At 38.0% G+C, this 15,849-nt stretch overlaps 2 protein-coding genes across 2 annotated transcripts; both read left to right on the top strand.

The window, feature by feature from the left end:
• Window positions 1-3,205: 3,205 nt before the first annotated feature.
• LOC105002154 (taste receptor type 2 member 10-like) lies at window positions 3,206-4,102 on the top strand. Its single transcript, XM_010858673.1, has one exon. The coding sequence runs from the start codon at window positions 3,206-3,208 to the stop codon at window positions 4,100-4,102; it is 897 nt and encodes a 298-aa protein (XP_010856975.1).
• Window positions 4,103-14,583: 10,481 nt separating this feature from the next.
• Window positions 14,584-15,513, top strand: LOC105002153 (taste receptor type 2 member 10-like). Its single transcript, XM_010858672.1, has one exon. The coding sequence runs from the start codon at window positions 14,584-14,586 to the stop codon at window positions 15,511-15,513; it is 930 nt and encodes a 309-aa protein (XP_010856974.1).
• The last annotated feature ends 336 nt before the right edge of the window (window positions 15,514-15,849 follow it).

The following is a 15,849-nucleotide window of genomic DNA, read 5'->3' as shown; positions in this document are numbered from 1 at the left end:
ATGGTATGGGGAGGGGGGAGGGAGGAGGGTTCAGGATGGGGAGCACGTGTATACCTGAAATTAAAAAAAAAAAATTTTAAAAAAAATAAATAAATATAGGTTTCATTAAGTAGCAACATATTAAAAAAAAAGAATATAATCAATCTGATTTCGGTGTGGACCATCTGGTGATGTCCATGTATAGAGTCTTCTCTTGTGTTCTTGGAAGAGGGTGTTTGTTATGACCAGTGCATTTTCTTGGCAAAACTCTATTAGTCTTTGCCCTGCTTCATTCCGTATTCCAAGGCCAAATTTGCCTGTTACTCCAGGTGTTTCTTGACTTCCTACTTTTGCATTCCAGTCCTCTATAATGAAAAGGACATCTTTTTTGGGCGTTAGTTCTAATAGGTCTTGTAGGTCTTCATAGAACCGTTCAACTTCAGCTTCTTCAGTGTTACTGGTTGGGGCATAGACTTGGATTACTGTGATATTGAATGGTTTGCCTTGGAAATGAACAGAGGTCATTCTGTCATTTTTGAGATTGCATCCAAGTATTGCATTTTGGACTATTTTGTTGACCATGATGGCTACTCCATTTCTTCTGAGGAATTCCTGCCCGAAGTAGTAGATATAATGGTCATCTGAGTTAAATTCACCCATTCCAGTCCATTTCAGTTCGCTGATTCCTAGAATATCGATGTTCACTCTTGCCATCTCCTGTTTGACCACTTCCAATTTGCCTTGATTCATGGACCTGACATTCCAGGTTCCTATGCAATATTGCTCTTTACAGCATCGGACCTTGCTTCTATCACCAGTCTCATCCACAGCTGGGTACTCTTTTTGCTTTGGCTCCATCCCTTCATTCTTTCTGGAGTTATTTCTCCACTGATCTCCAGTAGCATATTGGGCACCTACTGACCTGGGGAGTTCCTCTTTCAGTATCCTATAATTTTGCCTTTTCATACTGTTCATGGGGTTCTCAAGGCAAGAATACTGAAGTGGTTTGCCATTCCCTTCTCCAGTGGAATATTACTCAACCATAAAAATGAATGCATTTGAGTCAGATCTAATGAGGTGGATGAACCTAGAACCTATTATACAGAGTGAAGTGAGTCAGAAAAGAGAAAGATAAATGTCATATTCTAATACACATATATGGAATCTAGAAAAATGGTACTGAAGAACTGATTTGCAGGGCAGCAAAGGAGAAACAGACAGAGAATAGACTTCAGGACATGAGAAGAGGAGAGGAGAGGGTGAGGTGTATGGAAAGAGTAACGTGGAAACTTATATTACCATTTTCGAAATAGATAGCCAATGGGAATTTGGTGTACAGCTCAGGAAACTCAAACAGAGGCTCTGTATCAACCTAGAGGGGTGGGATGGGGAGGGAGATGGGAGGGAGGTTCAAAAGGGAGGGGATATATGTATACCTATGGCTGATTCATGTTGAGGTTTGGCAGAAAACAGCAAAATTCTGTAAAGCAATTATCCTGCAATAAAAAAATAAATTAAAAAATATCTTGTCTCAAACTAGTGTAATCTATAAGGAAATTAATTTTTTCACTTACCTAGGTATCTAAAGGGGAGAAGGTTCCAGTCCATGACCAAGGCTCAGGTTATTTGCCTCTATTTTGTTGGCCTTCGTCCTAGACCTCCTCTCTTTGGGGGTTACAAGATAATTGCCAATAGCAACTGGATTTTTTTTTTTTCCTCTCTGCTTTGCAAGAGACACAGTCAAGAAAAAGAAAAGACAAGCCACAGACTGGGTAAAATATTTGCAAAAGACATAAACAACTATTATCCAGAGTATAAAAAGAATTCATGATACTCAACCTAGTTAAAAACTGGGCCAGTTTTATTTTCAAATGTTGAACCGGTTTGTATATTCAGCCTAAATACCATTGGTTTGTGCGATATATTTTTTATACATTTTTGGATTAATGTTGTATTGCAATGAGAATTTTCACATCTGTGGTCACGAGAGATATTGGTCTGTAGTTTTATCTTCCAGTAATGTCTATGTCTGATTTTGGTATTAGGACAATACTGAACTTAGAATGAGTTGGAAATCATTCCCTCTGCTTCTATCCTTTGAAAGAGACTGGAGAGAATTACTATAATATTTCTTTAAGGTTTATGATGATTTACTAGTGACTCCACCTGGGCCTGTTGTTTTCTAAATTTGAAGTTTATTAATCAACCCTTATTTTAATATCAAATGTAGGCCTATTCACATTTCTATTTCTTCTTGTGTGAGTTTTGACAACTGGTACTTTTCAAAGAATTGATACATTTCATCTAGTTTTTCAAAATGGGGACATAAATTGCTCGTAATATTCCTTTAAAAGTCCATGGGACCAGTTATGATACCACATTTCACTTCTGGCATTTTTTTTTTTTTTTATTCTTAGCACACTTAAGTGTGCACTCAGTTGTTAAGTCTGACTCTTCGTGTCCCCATGGACTGTAACCCTCCAGGCTCAGCTGTCCATGGATTTCTCCAGGCAAGAATACTGGAGTGGGCACCCATTTCGTTCTTCAGGGGATCTTCACAACCCAGGGATCAAGCCCATGTATTCTGAGTCTCCTACATTGCCAGGCACATTTTTTATCACTAAGCCACCTGGGAAGCCTGTTAGTTAGCATGAGGCTTTGGTCACGCTAATCAACTTTCTTGATGTTTTCAAAGAAGCAACTTGTGTCTACAATGGCTAAATTCATCCATCTCATCTACACACTGTTTTTGCTCTATATATCTTTTTTGTCATTATTAACACAATATAAATGACATCAAAGGTGACACTGAAAATTTCAATTATTTATTCTGCTCTGATTTCTGTAGGAATGTGTTTGGCACTCCTACTGCACAATCCAGGGTAACTATGCAAAATAGTCTCAGGAGGACAAGTAGATTTCAGGAAACAGAAACATTTATTTGCATCTTAACAAATTATGGGTAGGCATTAGGTCAGGACACACATTGATTAACTAAATTTTATAGACATAACTGGAGGGGTCTCTGTCAAGCTGTTTTGGATTCCATGTCAAGGCAGCAATTGGTGTGCTTTTAAGTCTTTATGAAATGAAAGAGAAGAAAATCATTCTACCACAAAGCAGCAATATCTGCCTTTTTCTGCAGCAGGTAATTGAAAATTAATGAAACAAACAAACAAAAAAAAGAAAATTAATGAAACAGGAATACGATTAAGGATTGGCAGACATGCTGAGTATAGTAGAAGGCCTCCTCCTTTTTGTAGCAGTTAATGAGTCAGTATTGGGGGTTTTAGGGAATGGGTTTATTGGACTAGTAAACTGCATTAACTGTGTGAAAAATAAGAAGATCTCTACACTCAGCCTTATTCTCACTGGCTTAGCCTCTTCCAGATTTTGTCTGATATGGATAATAACTACAGATGCATATGTGAGAGTGTTTTCTCCAGATATTTATTTGTCTGGTAATCTAAGTCAATATATAGCTTACTTATGGATAATTATGAATCAATCAAGTGTCTGGTTTACCACTAGCCTCAGCATCTTCTACTTCCTGAAAATAGCCAACTTTTCCCACTGCATTTTTCTCTGGCTGAAGGGTCACATCACTGAGATTCTTCTTCTAATGGGATGTTTGCCCATTTCATGGTTATTTACTTTTCCAAACATTACAATGCCTTTTATTAATAATATTATGAAGAACAGAAGCACAACCGGGTTGGTCACCATGCATAAAAGTGAATACTTTATAAATCAGATTTTGTTCAATCTTGGAACATTTCTTGTCTTTGTACTATGCCTGATTACATGTTTCTTAATAATCACTTCCCTTTGGAGGCACAACAGGAGGATACAATTGAATGCCACAGGATTCAGAGACCCCAGTACAGAAGCACACATCAAAGCAATGAAGATTTTGGTGTCTTTTATCATCCTCTTTATCCTGTATTTTGTAGGCACTGCCATACAAATATTAAGTGTGACAGTGCCTGAAAACAAACTGCTATTTATTTTTGGTATGACAACCACTATCCTCTATCCCTGTGGACACTCATTTATCCTAATTCTTGGAAACAGCAAGCTTAACCAAGCCTCTTTGAGGGTACTGAAGCTATTAAAGTGCTAGGAGAAAGAAAAACTTCTTAGAACTCCATGACAGGCTTGGGGAGAAATGGATACCACAAAAAGTTAGCCTAGTAATGAAATTCCTCAAGATCTGTTTCTCTTACACTGGTTTCTTGCAGTGTTTTTAACTGTGTTATTGAACATAACTAAAATCTTACAAAAAGATTTTGACTATGTCTCAGGTAATGTCAATTTTCAATGAGATTTTAATCCCATACACAAATTGAGTGGCTCAGGCACTTTCCTTCCCTTGCAGTGGTTTCTCCCACCCAACCCTAGGCCAAAAACAGCTTGGAGACTATTGATTATAAAGATGTCATTGGTGGATAAGCCTCTAAACAAAATTTCTCTTTGTATTTTACTTGAATTCCCTGAAGCATTGATAGTTCTTCACACACACACACTCAAAGAAATATTATTATAGTATTTCTCTTATTTATTTTAATGCCTACATTTCTCTAGATTTGTCAAGTGAGAACTTCAAATTGTCTCCTGTGTCCTTTTGACATGGCCCCGTTCTTCCTTCATGTTTCCTTATGTTCTCACAAACCAAAACATTTCAGGCTTGCTTTGTGTTTTCCTCATCCAGCCTTGGGTTCACTATTTATCCAAGAAATCCTCATTTATTTGAGGGAAAAAGGGTATTTGAAAACCAAGATTTGGCTGGATATAAACATTACGCCCACCCACTTACTTCTTTCTCCCTCTCTGCGTCTATGTATCTCTCTATTTGTAATGTATGATGTGTCTATGTTTGTGTCTCTACTGCAATTCAAAACTACAGTCTTCCTTTTTGCCATGTTGCAAATCCTCTCTTTAACCATGAAAAATATGGATCTTGCTTTATTCAGTTTATATAGTCATTTATTCAGTCCTAATATACACTGAGGGCTTCCCTGGTAGCTCATTTGGTAAAGAATCCACCTGCAGTGTGGGAGACTTGGGTTCAATCCCTGAGTTGGGAAGATCCCCCGGAGAAGGGAAAGGCTACCCACTCCAGTATTCTAGGGCTTCCCTTTTGGCTCAGCTGGTAAAGAATCCACCTGTAGTGAGGGAGACCTGAGTTTGATACCTGGGTTGGGAAGCTCCCCTGGAGAAGGGAAAGACTACCCAATCCAGTATTGACAGACTTTATTTTGGTGGGCTCCAAAATCACTGCAGATGGTGACTGCAGCCATGAAATTAAAAGACACTTGCTCCTTGGAAGAGAAGCTATGACCAACCTAAACAGCATATTAAAAAACAGAGACATTACTTTACCAACAAAGGTCCATCTAGTCAAAGCTATGGTTTTTCCAGTAGTCATGTATGGATGTGAGAGTTGGACCAAAAAGAAAGCTGAGCGCCAAAAAATTGATGCTTTTGAACTGTGGAGTTGGAGAAGAATCTCAAGAGTCCCTTGGACTGCAAGGAGATCCAACTAGTCAATCCCAAAGGAAATCAGTCCTCAATATTCATTGGAAGTACTGATGCTGAAGCTGAAACTCCAATACTTTGGCCACCTGATGCGAAGAACTGACTCATTGGGAAAGACCTTGATGCTTAGAAAGATTAAAGGTGGAAGGAGAAGGGGACAACAGAGAATGAGATGGTTGGATGGCATCACTGACTTGATGGACATGAGTTTGAGTAGGCTCCAAGAGTTGGTGATGGACAGGGAAGGCTGTCGTGCTGCAGTCCATGGGGTCACAAAGAGCCAGACATGACTGAGAGACTGGATTGAGCTTAACTGAACATTCACTGAGTATTTCCATGGTGTCTCAGGCAGTAGAGTCTGCCTGCAATACAGGAAACCTGGGTTTAATTCCTGGGTCAGGAAAATCCCCTGTAGAAGGAATGGCAACCCACCCTAGTATTCTTGCCTGGAAAATCCCACGGATGGAGGAGCCTGGCAGGCTATAGTCCATGAGGTTGCAAAGAGTTGGACACAACTGAGCTACTTTCACTTTCTTCTTTCTAATATATCCTGAAGTTAGTTTCAGATTTGTTAACTCATACCACTTCTAGAAGGAAGAGAAAGGGGGAAGAAAGGAAGAGAGAGAGGGAAAGAAAGAATGAAAAAAGAAAGAAGGAATGAAGGGAGAAAGGAAAGAAGAAGGAGAGAGAAGGAGGGGAGGAAAGGAAGTAAGGAAGGGAGGAAGAAGACACTATTAACTACAGTTAAGTACTTTGTTGCAGCTCATATATGACTATCAGTTCAGTTCAGCTTCCCTGGCGGCTCAGACAGTAAGGCGTCTTGCCTGCAATGCAGGACACCCAGGTTCAATCCCTGGGTGGGGAAGATCCCCTAGAGAAGGGAAAGGCAACCCCTCAAGTACTCTTGCCTGGAAAATCCCATAGACAGAGGAACCTGGTAGGCTACAGTCCATGGAGTCGCAAAGAGTTGGACACGACTGAGCAACTTCACTTTTCTTTATTTTCTTTCAGTTCAGTTCAGTAGCTCAGTCGTGTCCAACTCTTTGCGACCCCATGGACTGCAGGACTCCAGGCTTCCCAGTCCGTCACCAACTTCCAGAGCTTGGTGAAACTCATGTCCATTGAGTCAATGATGCCATCCAACCATCTCATCCTCTGTCATCCCCTTCTCCCGCCCTCAAATCAAAAGATCCCTCAATCAGTGTCTTTTCCAATGAGTCATTTCTTCGCATCAGGTGGACAAAGGATTGGAGTTTCAGCTTCAGCATCAGTCCTTCCAATGAATATTCAAGACCGATTTCCTTTAGGATTGACTGGTTGGATCTTGCAGTCCAAGGGACTCTCAAGAGTCTTCTCCAAAAAGAAAAAAAAAAAGTCTTCTCCAAGACCACAGTTCAAAAGCATCAATTCTTTGGCACTCAGCTTTCTTTATAGTCCAACTCTCACAGACATACATGACTGCTGGAAAAACTATAGCTTTGACTAGATGGACCTTTATTGGCAAAGTTATGTCTCTGCTTTTTAATATGCTTTTTAATACATGACTGTATCAGGGCACAAAGTCTAAATACTACTGTGTTCCAAAGTTACTTTGGTAAGTTCTCTTTCTTTTCCTTTAGCATGTTTATATTCATTTGAAAAAGTGAGATTTGTTTCTTAATGAGTCTGTTTTAGGTTTTTTCCCCAGCCTTTATTTTATATGTTTAATTTAAAATATTAACATCATTTCAAGTGTCAAAATTACACAAAAAGCATACTGAGAATATATTTTTCACTTCCATAACTTCTATCTCATTTTGAATTTCTCCCTATAAATTATCAATCTCATTCATTTCTGCATTTTTCCTCCTAATTTTATTTTTGAAAAAATAAGCACGTGAATATTAAATTTTCCATATTCCTTATATAAAATATAGTTTGCACAATGCTTTTATCATATGTGAGAAATCACTGCATCCAATTGTGAAATTGTTTCTCATTCTTTTTCACACCTTTTTAGTACTCCATTGCCTGAATGTACCAGAGTTGATCCAACAGGTTCTGTGTATATGTTCATTTGTTTCTGATATCTTGCAACTACAAACAGTAGTACTATGAGTAATCTTGTAGATGTGTATTTATTGATTCTGACACCGAATTCTGATGTATGGGAGTCTTCCCAACCTCACCAAGCAATTGTCTCAACTCTGCCCTTACCAACCTGAAGATGGCATCAGATTTCATAGGTTAAGGGCTCAGTCCCACAAGACTACCCCCACTTCAGATGCCAGTTGTAAGCTCAGGTTGTTACATGTGCTTTTGACTTATTGGCTATAAATTGGAGATTCCAACAAACCCCTGCTTGAATTAGATTAATTTGCTAGATTGGCTCACAAAACTCAGAAGATGTGTGTACTCAGTAGATTACTGGTTTATTACAAAGAATATTAAAGGAAGTGAATCAGTAAGCAATGAAGAGAATCAACTCTGCTCTATCCCCTTATGGAGATTCGTGGTGGTCCTGACAATATCATGAGAGCTTCCTGGAAAAATTTTATGGAAGACTTAATTATGGAATGAGGACTTAAGACTTGACTAAAATTACTTTATGAAGAAAAAATAGTCATTCTAAATGTGAAAATATTGAACAAGAATCCTAGCAGGTCATAGCAAGGAGGGAAGAAACTTGAAAATACACAGTTTGAGATGTCTGTCTCCTGAGGATTGCTTTTGAAAGAGGAGAGAAACGAAGAATGGAAAAATGCCCTAGAGAAGCTGAGTGGCTAAAGAAAAAGGAAGAAGGGGACATTTAAGATTATGCAAGAGAAATAAAACAACTGGATAATGCACAGCTCATTCACCCTACTGCCAAAAGACAGGCTTCCATGGCTGTATAGTATAGCAGTGAGGATAAATGAGCTACAATTATATGTAAACATATAGATGAATCTTGAAAACTGGATGTGAAAGAAAGAAACTAAATTTATGTTCTTTATGAGTTTGTACATAAAAGTACAAAAAAGTGGGAGACTGTGAGGTTGTAACTAGGGGGTTGTCTTCTGGGGAGTAGATTGTGTCTGCTTCTTGGTCTAGGGTGTGTTATAGGAATGTATGCAGTTAGTAAAAATTCATGAAGCTTTTCACGTAAAATTTCATTGTTTTAACTAAAAAGTGTTTGTTAATTATTTTTTCAATAATAGAAACATCTGTATTAGTTTTCCAGGACTGCTGTAAGAAATTATCAAAGATTTACTGCCTTCAAGAAACAGAAATTTATTCCTCACAGTTCTGGAGTCTAGAAGTCTGAAATGAAGGGATCAGTAGGAATACACTCTCTCTGAAGGCTCTACAGAATTCTTTCTTGCCTCTTCCACCTTCTGGTACTCCCTGATAGTCCTTTAATGGTAGAAGTAGTAACCCCTATCCCTGCCTCCTGGTTCTCATGGTCTTCTTCTTTCTGTATGTTGATTCTTCCTCTCTCTCCTAAGGACAACCAGTCATAATATTTAGATTCCACTCGAATCCTACATTTGCATAGACCCCTTTTCCAAATAAGAACACATTTACGGATACCAGGGGTTAGCTTTTGGGTATACCTTTTGGCATGAGACACAATTCAACCTACTCTGTCACCCTAATAAAAGTTGGAGGTTTATAAGGAAGGAGTGAATGGGCCAGTAGTTTCCTACTTGAAATTTGCTTCCAGCTTCCAAAATTCTAATCTACTCAGATGTGACCTGAGAATGTTGTCAACTTGGAACATCAGTGAGGCCAGGATAGGCCATAGAAGAAGAAAATGTCCCTAGAGAGACAAGACTGTCTTCCTCTCATATGCTTTGGATATAAGATCCTAGTCAACTTGGAAATTTTCCTTTCCAAAGTATATTTCTAATGGCTGAGATTTGGTTACCATGAAAATGCTGTCTACTTTGCATGAAATTTCTGTTCCTGGTAAAATGGAAATCCTATTTATGCTAAACATGTGACATTTGCATCTTAGTTTGTATGGTAACACTGAAAATGAGTTTTCTTTGAAAAGAGGATAGAGAAAATCTGAGGACTTTTTAAACAATGTATAGAACTATTTTCCTACTTATGCTCCCTGTTGGATGAAGTTAGTTTAATCAATAATTCTAGATGATTGCAAATATAATATGTTCTCATTTATATTACTTTTATATACTGAATGAAGTTTCCACAGATAAAAAGAATTACTCATTAATTGTTAATATTCCTAAGGCATAGGAAACATCATGCTTTATTACATTCAGCATGAACTGGTACCTGGAAATATGTACATATTAGCAATATTTGGGGGACATATATTAATTAGGAAGCTTTTGACTGTAAAAAGTCTTATCTCAAACTAGTGTTAACTATAAGGAAATTATCTCATCTGCCTAGGCATCTGAAGGAGAGAGTGTTCCAGTCCATCACCAAGGACTCAGGTTATTTACTTCTGTATTGTGTTGACCTTGAAGGTCTTCCCTAGAGCTCCTTTCCTGGAGGTTACAATATATGCCAATGGCAACTGAATCTGTTTTATTATTCACACTCTGCTGGAGACAGAAATCTTATTTAAACCAAGAATAATTGCTACTTCATTCCAGGGTATCGAAATCATTCAGGGCCTTATTCTGCACTTGGATCGGGGACCTGATGCCAGAAGAATATAATTTGACCCCTGTCTTTCTGCTTCTATGGAGTGTATGTTTAAATTTTTGCCCAGTTCTTAAGCAGGTTTCTTATCTACTTTTTTTGGAGAAGGCAATGGCACCCCACTCCAGTACTCTTGCCTGGAAAATCCCATGGACGGAGGAGCCTGGTAGGCTGCAATCCATGGTGTCGCTAAGAGTCGGACACAACTGAGCAACTTCACTTTCACTTTTCACTTTCATGCATTGGAGAAGGAAATGGCAACCCACTCCAGTGTTCTTGCCTGGAGAATCCCAGGGACGGGGGAGCCTGGTGGGCTGCTGTCATGGGGTCGCACAGAGTCGGACACGACTGAAGTGACTTAGCGTAGCGTAGCGTATCTACTTTTTGTTTAGCATTATGATTTCTTTATATATTCTGGAAGATTTTATTTTATTAGATATGTTTTCTGCAAATATTTTATCCCTATCTTTGGCTTGTCTTTTCCTTCTCTTGACAGTGTCTTTTGCAAAGCAGAAATTATTTATTTTAATGAAGTCTAGCTTGTCAATTAACTCTTTCATAGATTTTGCCTGTGGTGTTTTTATCTAAAAAGTGATTGCCATTCCCAAGATCATCTAGATTTTCTACTATGTTATCTACTATGAATTCTGTAGCTTTTGGGTTATATTTTGGTCTATGATGTGCTTTAAATTAATATTTGTAAATAACATAAGGTATGTGCCTAATTTTACTTTTTGCATGTGGATGTCTGATTGTTCTAGCACTCCTTGTTGTAAAGACTGTTCCATTGTATTGCTTTTGCTCTTTTGTTAAAGGACAATTGATATATATATACTTATGTGGGTCTATTTATGGGCTTTCTATTCTGTTCCATTTAGATGTCTTTTTTTAGCTAATATCACATTGTCTTGTTTAAGTCTTGACCTCAGCAAGTGTCAATTCTCTGACTTTATTCTTCTCCCCCGATATTATGTTGGCTATTCTGGGTCTTTTGATATTTCATATGAACTTTAAATCATCACTACAAACAAAGCTAGTGGCGGTGATGGCATTCCAGTTGAGCTATTTCAAATCCTGAATGATGATGCTATGAAAGTGCTGCACTCAATATGCCAGCAAATTTGGAAAACTCAGCAGTGGCCACAGGACTGGAAAAGGTCAGTTTTCATTCCAATCCCAAAAGAAAGGCAATGCCAAAGAATGCTCAAACTACCGCACAATTGTACTCAACTCACACGCTGGTAAAGTAGTGCTCAAAATTCTCCAAGCCAGGCTTCAGCAATACGTGAACCGTGAACTTCCAGATGTTCAAGCTGGTTTTAGAAAAGGCAGAGGAACCAGAGATCAAATTGCAAACATCCGATGGATCATGGAAAAAGCAAGAGAGTTCCAGAAAAACATCTATTTCTGCTTTATTGACTATGCCAAAGCCTTTGACTGTGTGGATCAGAATAAACTGTGGAAAATTCTTCAAGAGATGGGAATACCAGACTACCTGACCTGCCTCTTGAGAAACCTATATGCAGGTCAGGAAGCAACAGTTAAAACTGGACATGGAACAACAGACTGGTTCCAAATAGGAAAAGGAGTATGTCAAGGCTGTATATTGTCACCCTGCTTATTTAACTTCTATGCAGAGTACATCATGAGAAACACTGGGCTGGAAGAAGCACAAGCTGGAATTAAGATTGCTGGGAGAAATATCAATAACCTCAGATATGCAGATGACATCACCCTTATGGCAGAAAGTGAAGTGGAACTAAAAAGCCCCTTGAAGAAAGTGAAAGAGGAGAGTGAAAAAGTTGGCTTAAACTCAACATTCAGAAAACAAAGATCATGGCATCTGATCCTATCATTTCATGGGAAATAGATGGGGAAACAGTGAAAACAGTGTCAGACTTTATTTTTTGGGGCTCCAAAATCACTGCAGATGGTGACTGCAGCCATGAAATTAAAAGATGCTTACTCCTTGGAAGGAAAGTTATGACCAACCTAGATAGCATATTCAAAAGCAGAGATATTACTTTGCCAACAAATGTCCATCTAGTCAAGGCTATGGTTTTTCCAGTAGTCATGTATGGATGTGGGAGTTGGACTGTGAAGAAAGCTGAGCGCCGAAGAATTGATGCTTTTGAGCTGTGGTGTTGGAGAAGACTCTTGAGAGTCCCTTGGACTGCAAGGAGATCCAACCAGTCCATTCTGAAGGAGACCAGTTCTGGTTGTTCTTTGGAAGGAGTGATGCTAAAGCTGAAACTCCAGTACTTTGGCCACCTCATGTGAAGAGTTGACTCATTGGAAAAGACTCTGATGCTAGGAGGGATTGGGGGCAGGAGGAAAAGGGGACAACAGAAGATGAGATGGCTGGAGGGCATCACTGACTTGGATGGACATGAGTTTGAGTGAACTCCGGGAGTTGATGATGGACAGGGAGGCCTGGCATGCTGTGATTCATGGGGTCGCAAAGAGTTGGACATGACTGAGTGACCAAGTTGAATTGAATTGAATGAACTTTAAAATCAATTTGTCAGTATCAACAAGATAACATGCTATGATTTAGATTGGGATTGTACTGAATCTATAGATCAAGTGTAGAAGAACTGGCGTTTTGAAAATACTGAGTCTTCCTATCAATGAACATGGATCATTGTTACAGTTATTTAGTTCTTTATTTTCATTTATCAGAGTTTTATAGTTTTCCTCAAAGAAGTTTTGTACTTATTTTGTTATATTTATACCTATGCACTTCAATTTTTGGATGCTATGGAAATGGTATTGTGTTTTTAATTTTAAATTCCTCGTGTTCACTGCTGGTGTATAAGAAAGCAATTGATTTTTGTCTCTTAACTTTATATCTTACTATGTTGCTATAATAATTACTTATTAATTTCAGGAGTGTTTTGATCACCGCTTTTGTATTTTCTACATAGATGTTCATGTCAACTACAGTAAAAGGTAGTTTCATTTCTTCCATCCCAACCTGTATACCTCTTATTTCTGTTTTTTTCTATTGCATTAGCTAGAATTTCCAGTACATGCTGAAAAGGAGTGGTGAGAGAGGTTAACTTTGCCTTGTACCTTATATTGTTAGAAAAACTTTGAATATTTCAGCATTAAGTGCAGTTCCAGCTCTAGGCTTGTTATAGATAGTCTTCATCAGGTTGATTTTTTTTTTTTATCATGAATGATAGTTGGATTTTATCAAATGAATTTAAACAGCTTTTGATATATTGTGTGATTTTGTTTGTTTGTTTGTTGAGATGATGAATTACATTAAATGATTTTCAAATATTGAACCAGTTTGTGTACTCAGGCTTAATCCCACTTGTTTGTGCTATACAATTATTTTGTATACATTGTTGGATTTTATCTGCTAATATGAGGTTGAAAATTTTCACATCTATTGTCATGAGTGATACTGGTCTGTAGTTTTAGCTTCTAGCTTCAGTCTTTGTCTGGTTTTGGTATTATGATAAGGCTGACCTTAGACTGAGTTGTAAAATATTCCCTCTGCTTCTGTTTTTTGAAAGAGACTAAAGACAATTAGTACAATATTTCATAAATGTTTGTTAGAATTTACCAGTAACTCCACCTGTGCCCGGTGCTTTCTGTTATGGAAGCTTATGATTAGCTTTTTGATTAAAATAGATTTAGGCCTATTTGCATTACCTATTTCTTCTTGTGTGAGTTTTTTCAGTTGTTATTTTTCAAAGAATTGACAGAGTTCATCTAATTTAACAAATTTGTGGACACAGCAATGCTTGTAATATTCCTTTAAATGTCCATGGGGGTCAGTTATTATACCCTGTTTCACTTCCGGCCCCTTTTTTTCTCAGGATGGCGAAAGGCTAATCATTTTTATTGATCTTCTCAAAGAAGCAGCTTTCATCTACTCATAGAGATAAATGACTACTAATTTCATGCTAATTTCACACATCTCTTCTTCCTTTTTTACACTATTTTTGCTTTATATATCTAAACTGTCATTATTAACACAAAATAAATGACGGTGTTAATGCTGACACTGAAAAAGGTGAAGTTCAATTTTTCTTTCTATTCTGCTCTGTTTTCTGTAGGCATCTGCTTGCCACTCCTATTGTACAATCCAGGGTAACAAATGCAAAATAGTCTCAGGAGGACAAGTAGAATCCATGAAACAGAAAGTTTTATTTGCATCTTAACAAATTAAGGAAGGTGTTCAGTCTTGACACACATTCTCTAGACTAGCTAAATTTTATAGACATAACTGGAGGGGTCTCCCTGAAGCTATTTTGGATTCTATCACAAGGCAGTAATGTGGGCACTTGCAATTCTTTATTAATGAAAGAGAAGAAAATCATTCTTCCATCAAGCAGCAATACATGCCTCCCTCATTCTGCAGCAGGTAATTTAAGATTGATGGAACAGAAATAATATTAGGGACTGGCAGATATGCTGAGTGTACTGGAAGGCCTCCTCATTTTTGTAGCAGTTAGTGAGTCAATATTGGGGGTTTTAGGGGATGGATTTATTGGACTTGCATACTTCATTGAATGTGTGAAGAACAAGAAGTTTTCTACTATCAGCTTTATTCTCATGGGATTGGCTACTTCCAGAATTTGCCTGATAGGGTTAATAACTACCGATGGATTTGTGAAGATTTTTTCTCCAGAAATGTATTCCTCTGGTTACCTAATTGACTGTATTACTTACTCATGGGTAATTCTGAATCCAGCAAGTGTCTTTTTTGCCACCAGCCTCAGCATCTTCTATTTCCTGAAGATAGCCAATTTTTCCCACCACATTTTTCTCTGGTTGAGGAGTGACATCAAAAGGGTTCTTCTCCTTCTGATGGGATACTTGCTTATTTCATGGTTAGTTACTTTCCCACTAACTATGAAGATAATTAGTGATTCTAGAGCAAAGAATAGAAGTGTAGTCTTTTCAGTTGAAGTGCATAAAGGTGAATTCTTTAGAAACCAGATTTTGCTCAATCTTGGAACCCTTACCATCTTCATACTATGCCTGATTACATGTATCTTATTGCTCATTTCCCTTCGGAGGCACAACCAGAGGATGCTACTGAATGCCACAGGATTCAGAGACCCCAGCACAGAAGCACATATCAAAGCAATGAAAGTTTTGATATCTTTTATCATCCTTTTTATTTTGTATTTTATAGGCATTACCATAGAAATATCATGCACTACTATGTCAGAAAGCAAGCTGTTGTTTATTTTTGGTCTGACCATCACTGCCCTCTATCCCTGGGGACACTCATTTATCCTAATTCTAGGAAACAACAAGCTAAAGCAAGTTTTTTTGAGAGTACAGAAGCAATTAAAATGCTGGAAGAAAGAGAAGCTCCTCAGAACTCCTTGACAGGCTTAGGGAGAAATGGATGTTCCTAGAAAACAATCTAGTGAAGAAATTCCTGAAGATCTCTTTCAACTTACACTACTTTCTTGCATTGGTTTTAACTGTGTTATTGAATGTCACCAAAATTTTCCATAAAGGTTTTGACTACGTTTCAAGGAATTCCACTCTTCAAGGAGATTTTCATCCCATGCACAAATTGAGTGGCTCAGTCTGACTCCCTCTCTTGCAGTTCCTTCTTTCTACAGCCCCAAACCCCAGAGGGAAAAAAAAAAAAAAAAAACTACCTGGAGACTGCTCACTGTAAAGATGTTGATGGTGGGAATAAGTCTCTAAAACAAT

This window comes from Bison bison, unplaced genomic scaffold (assembly GCF_000754665.1).
Source record: "Bison bison bison isolate TAMUID 2011002044 unplaced genomic scaffold, Bison_UMD1.0 scf7180017864390, whole genome shotgun sequence".
NCBI lineage: Eukaryota > Metazoa > Chordata > Mammalia > Artiodactyla > Bovidae > Bison > Bison bison.
The sequence above is the reverse complement of the archived record's forward strand: the minus strand, read 5'-3'. Positions and strand labels throughout refer to the sequence as shown.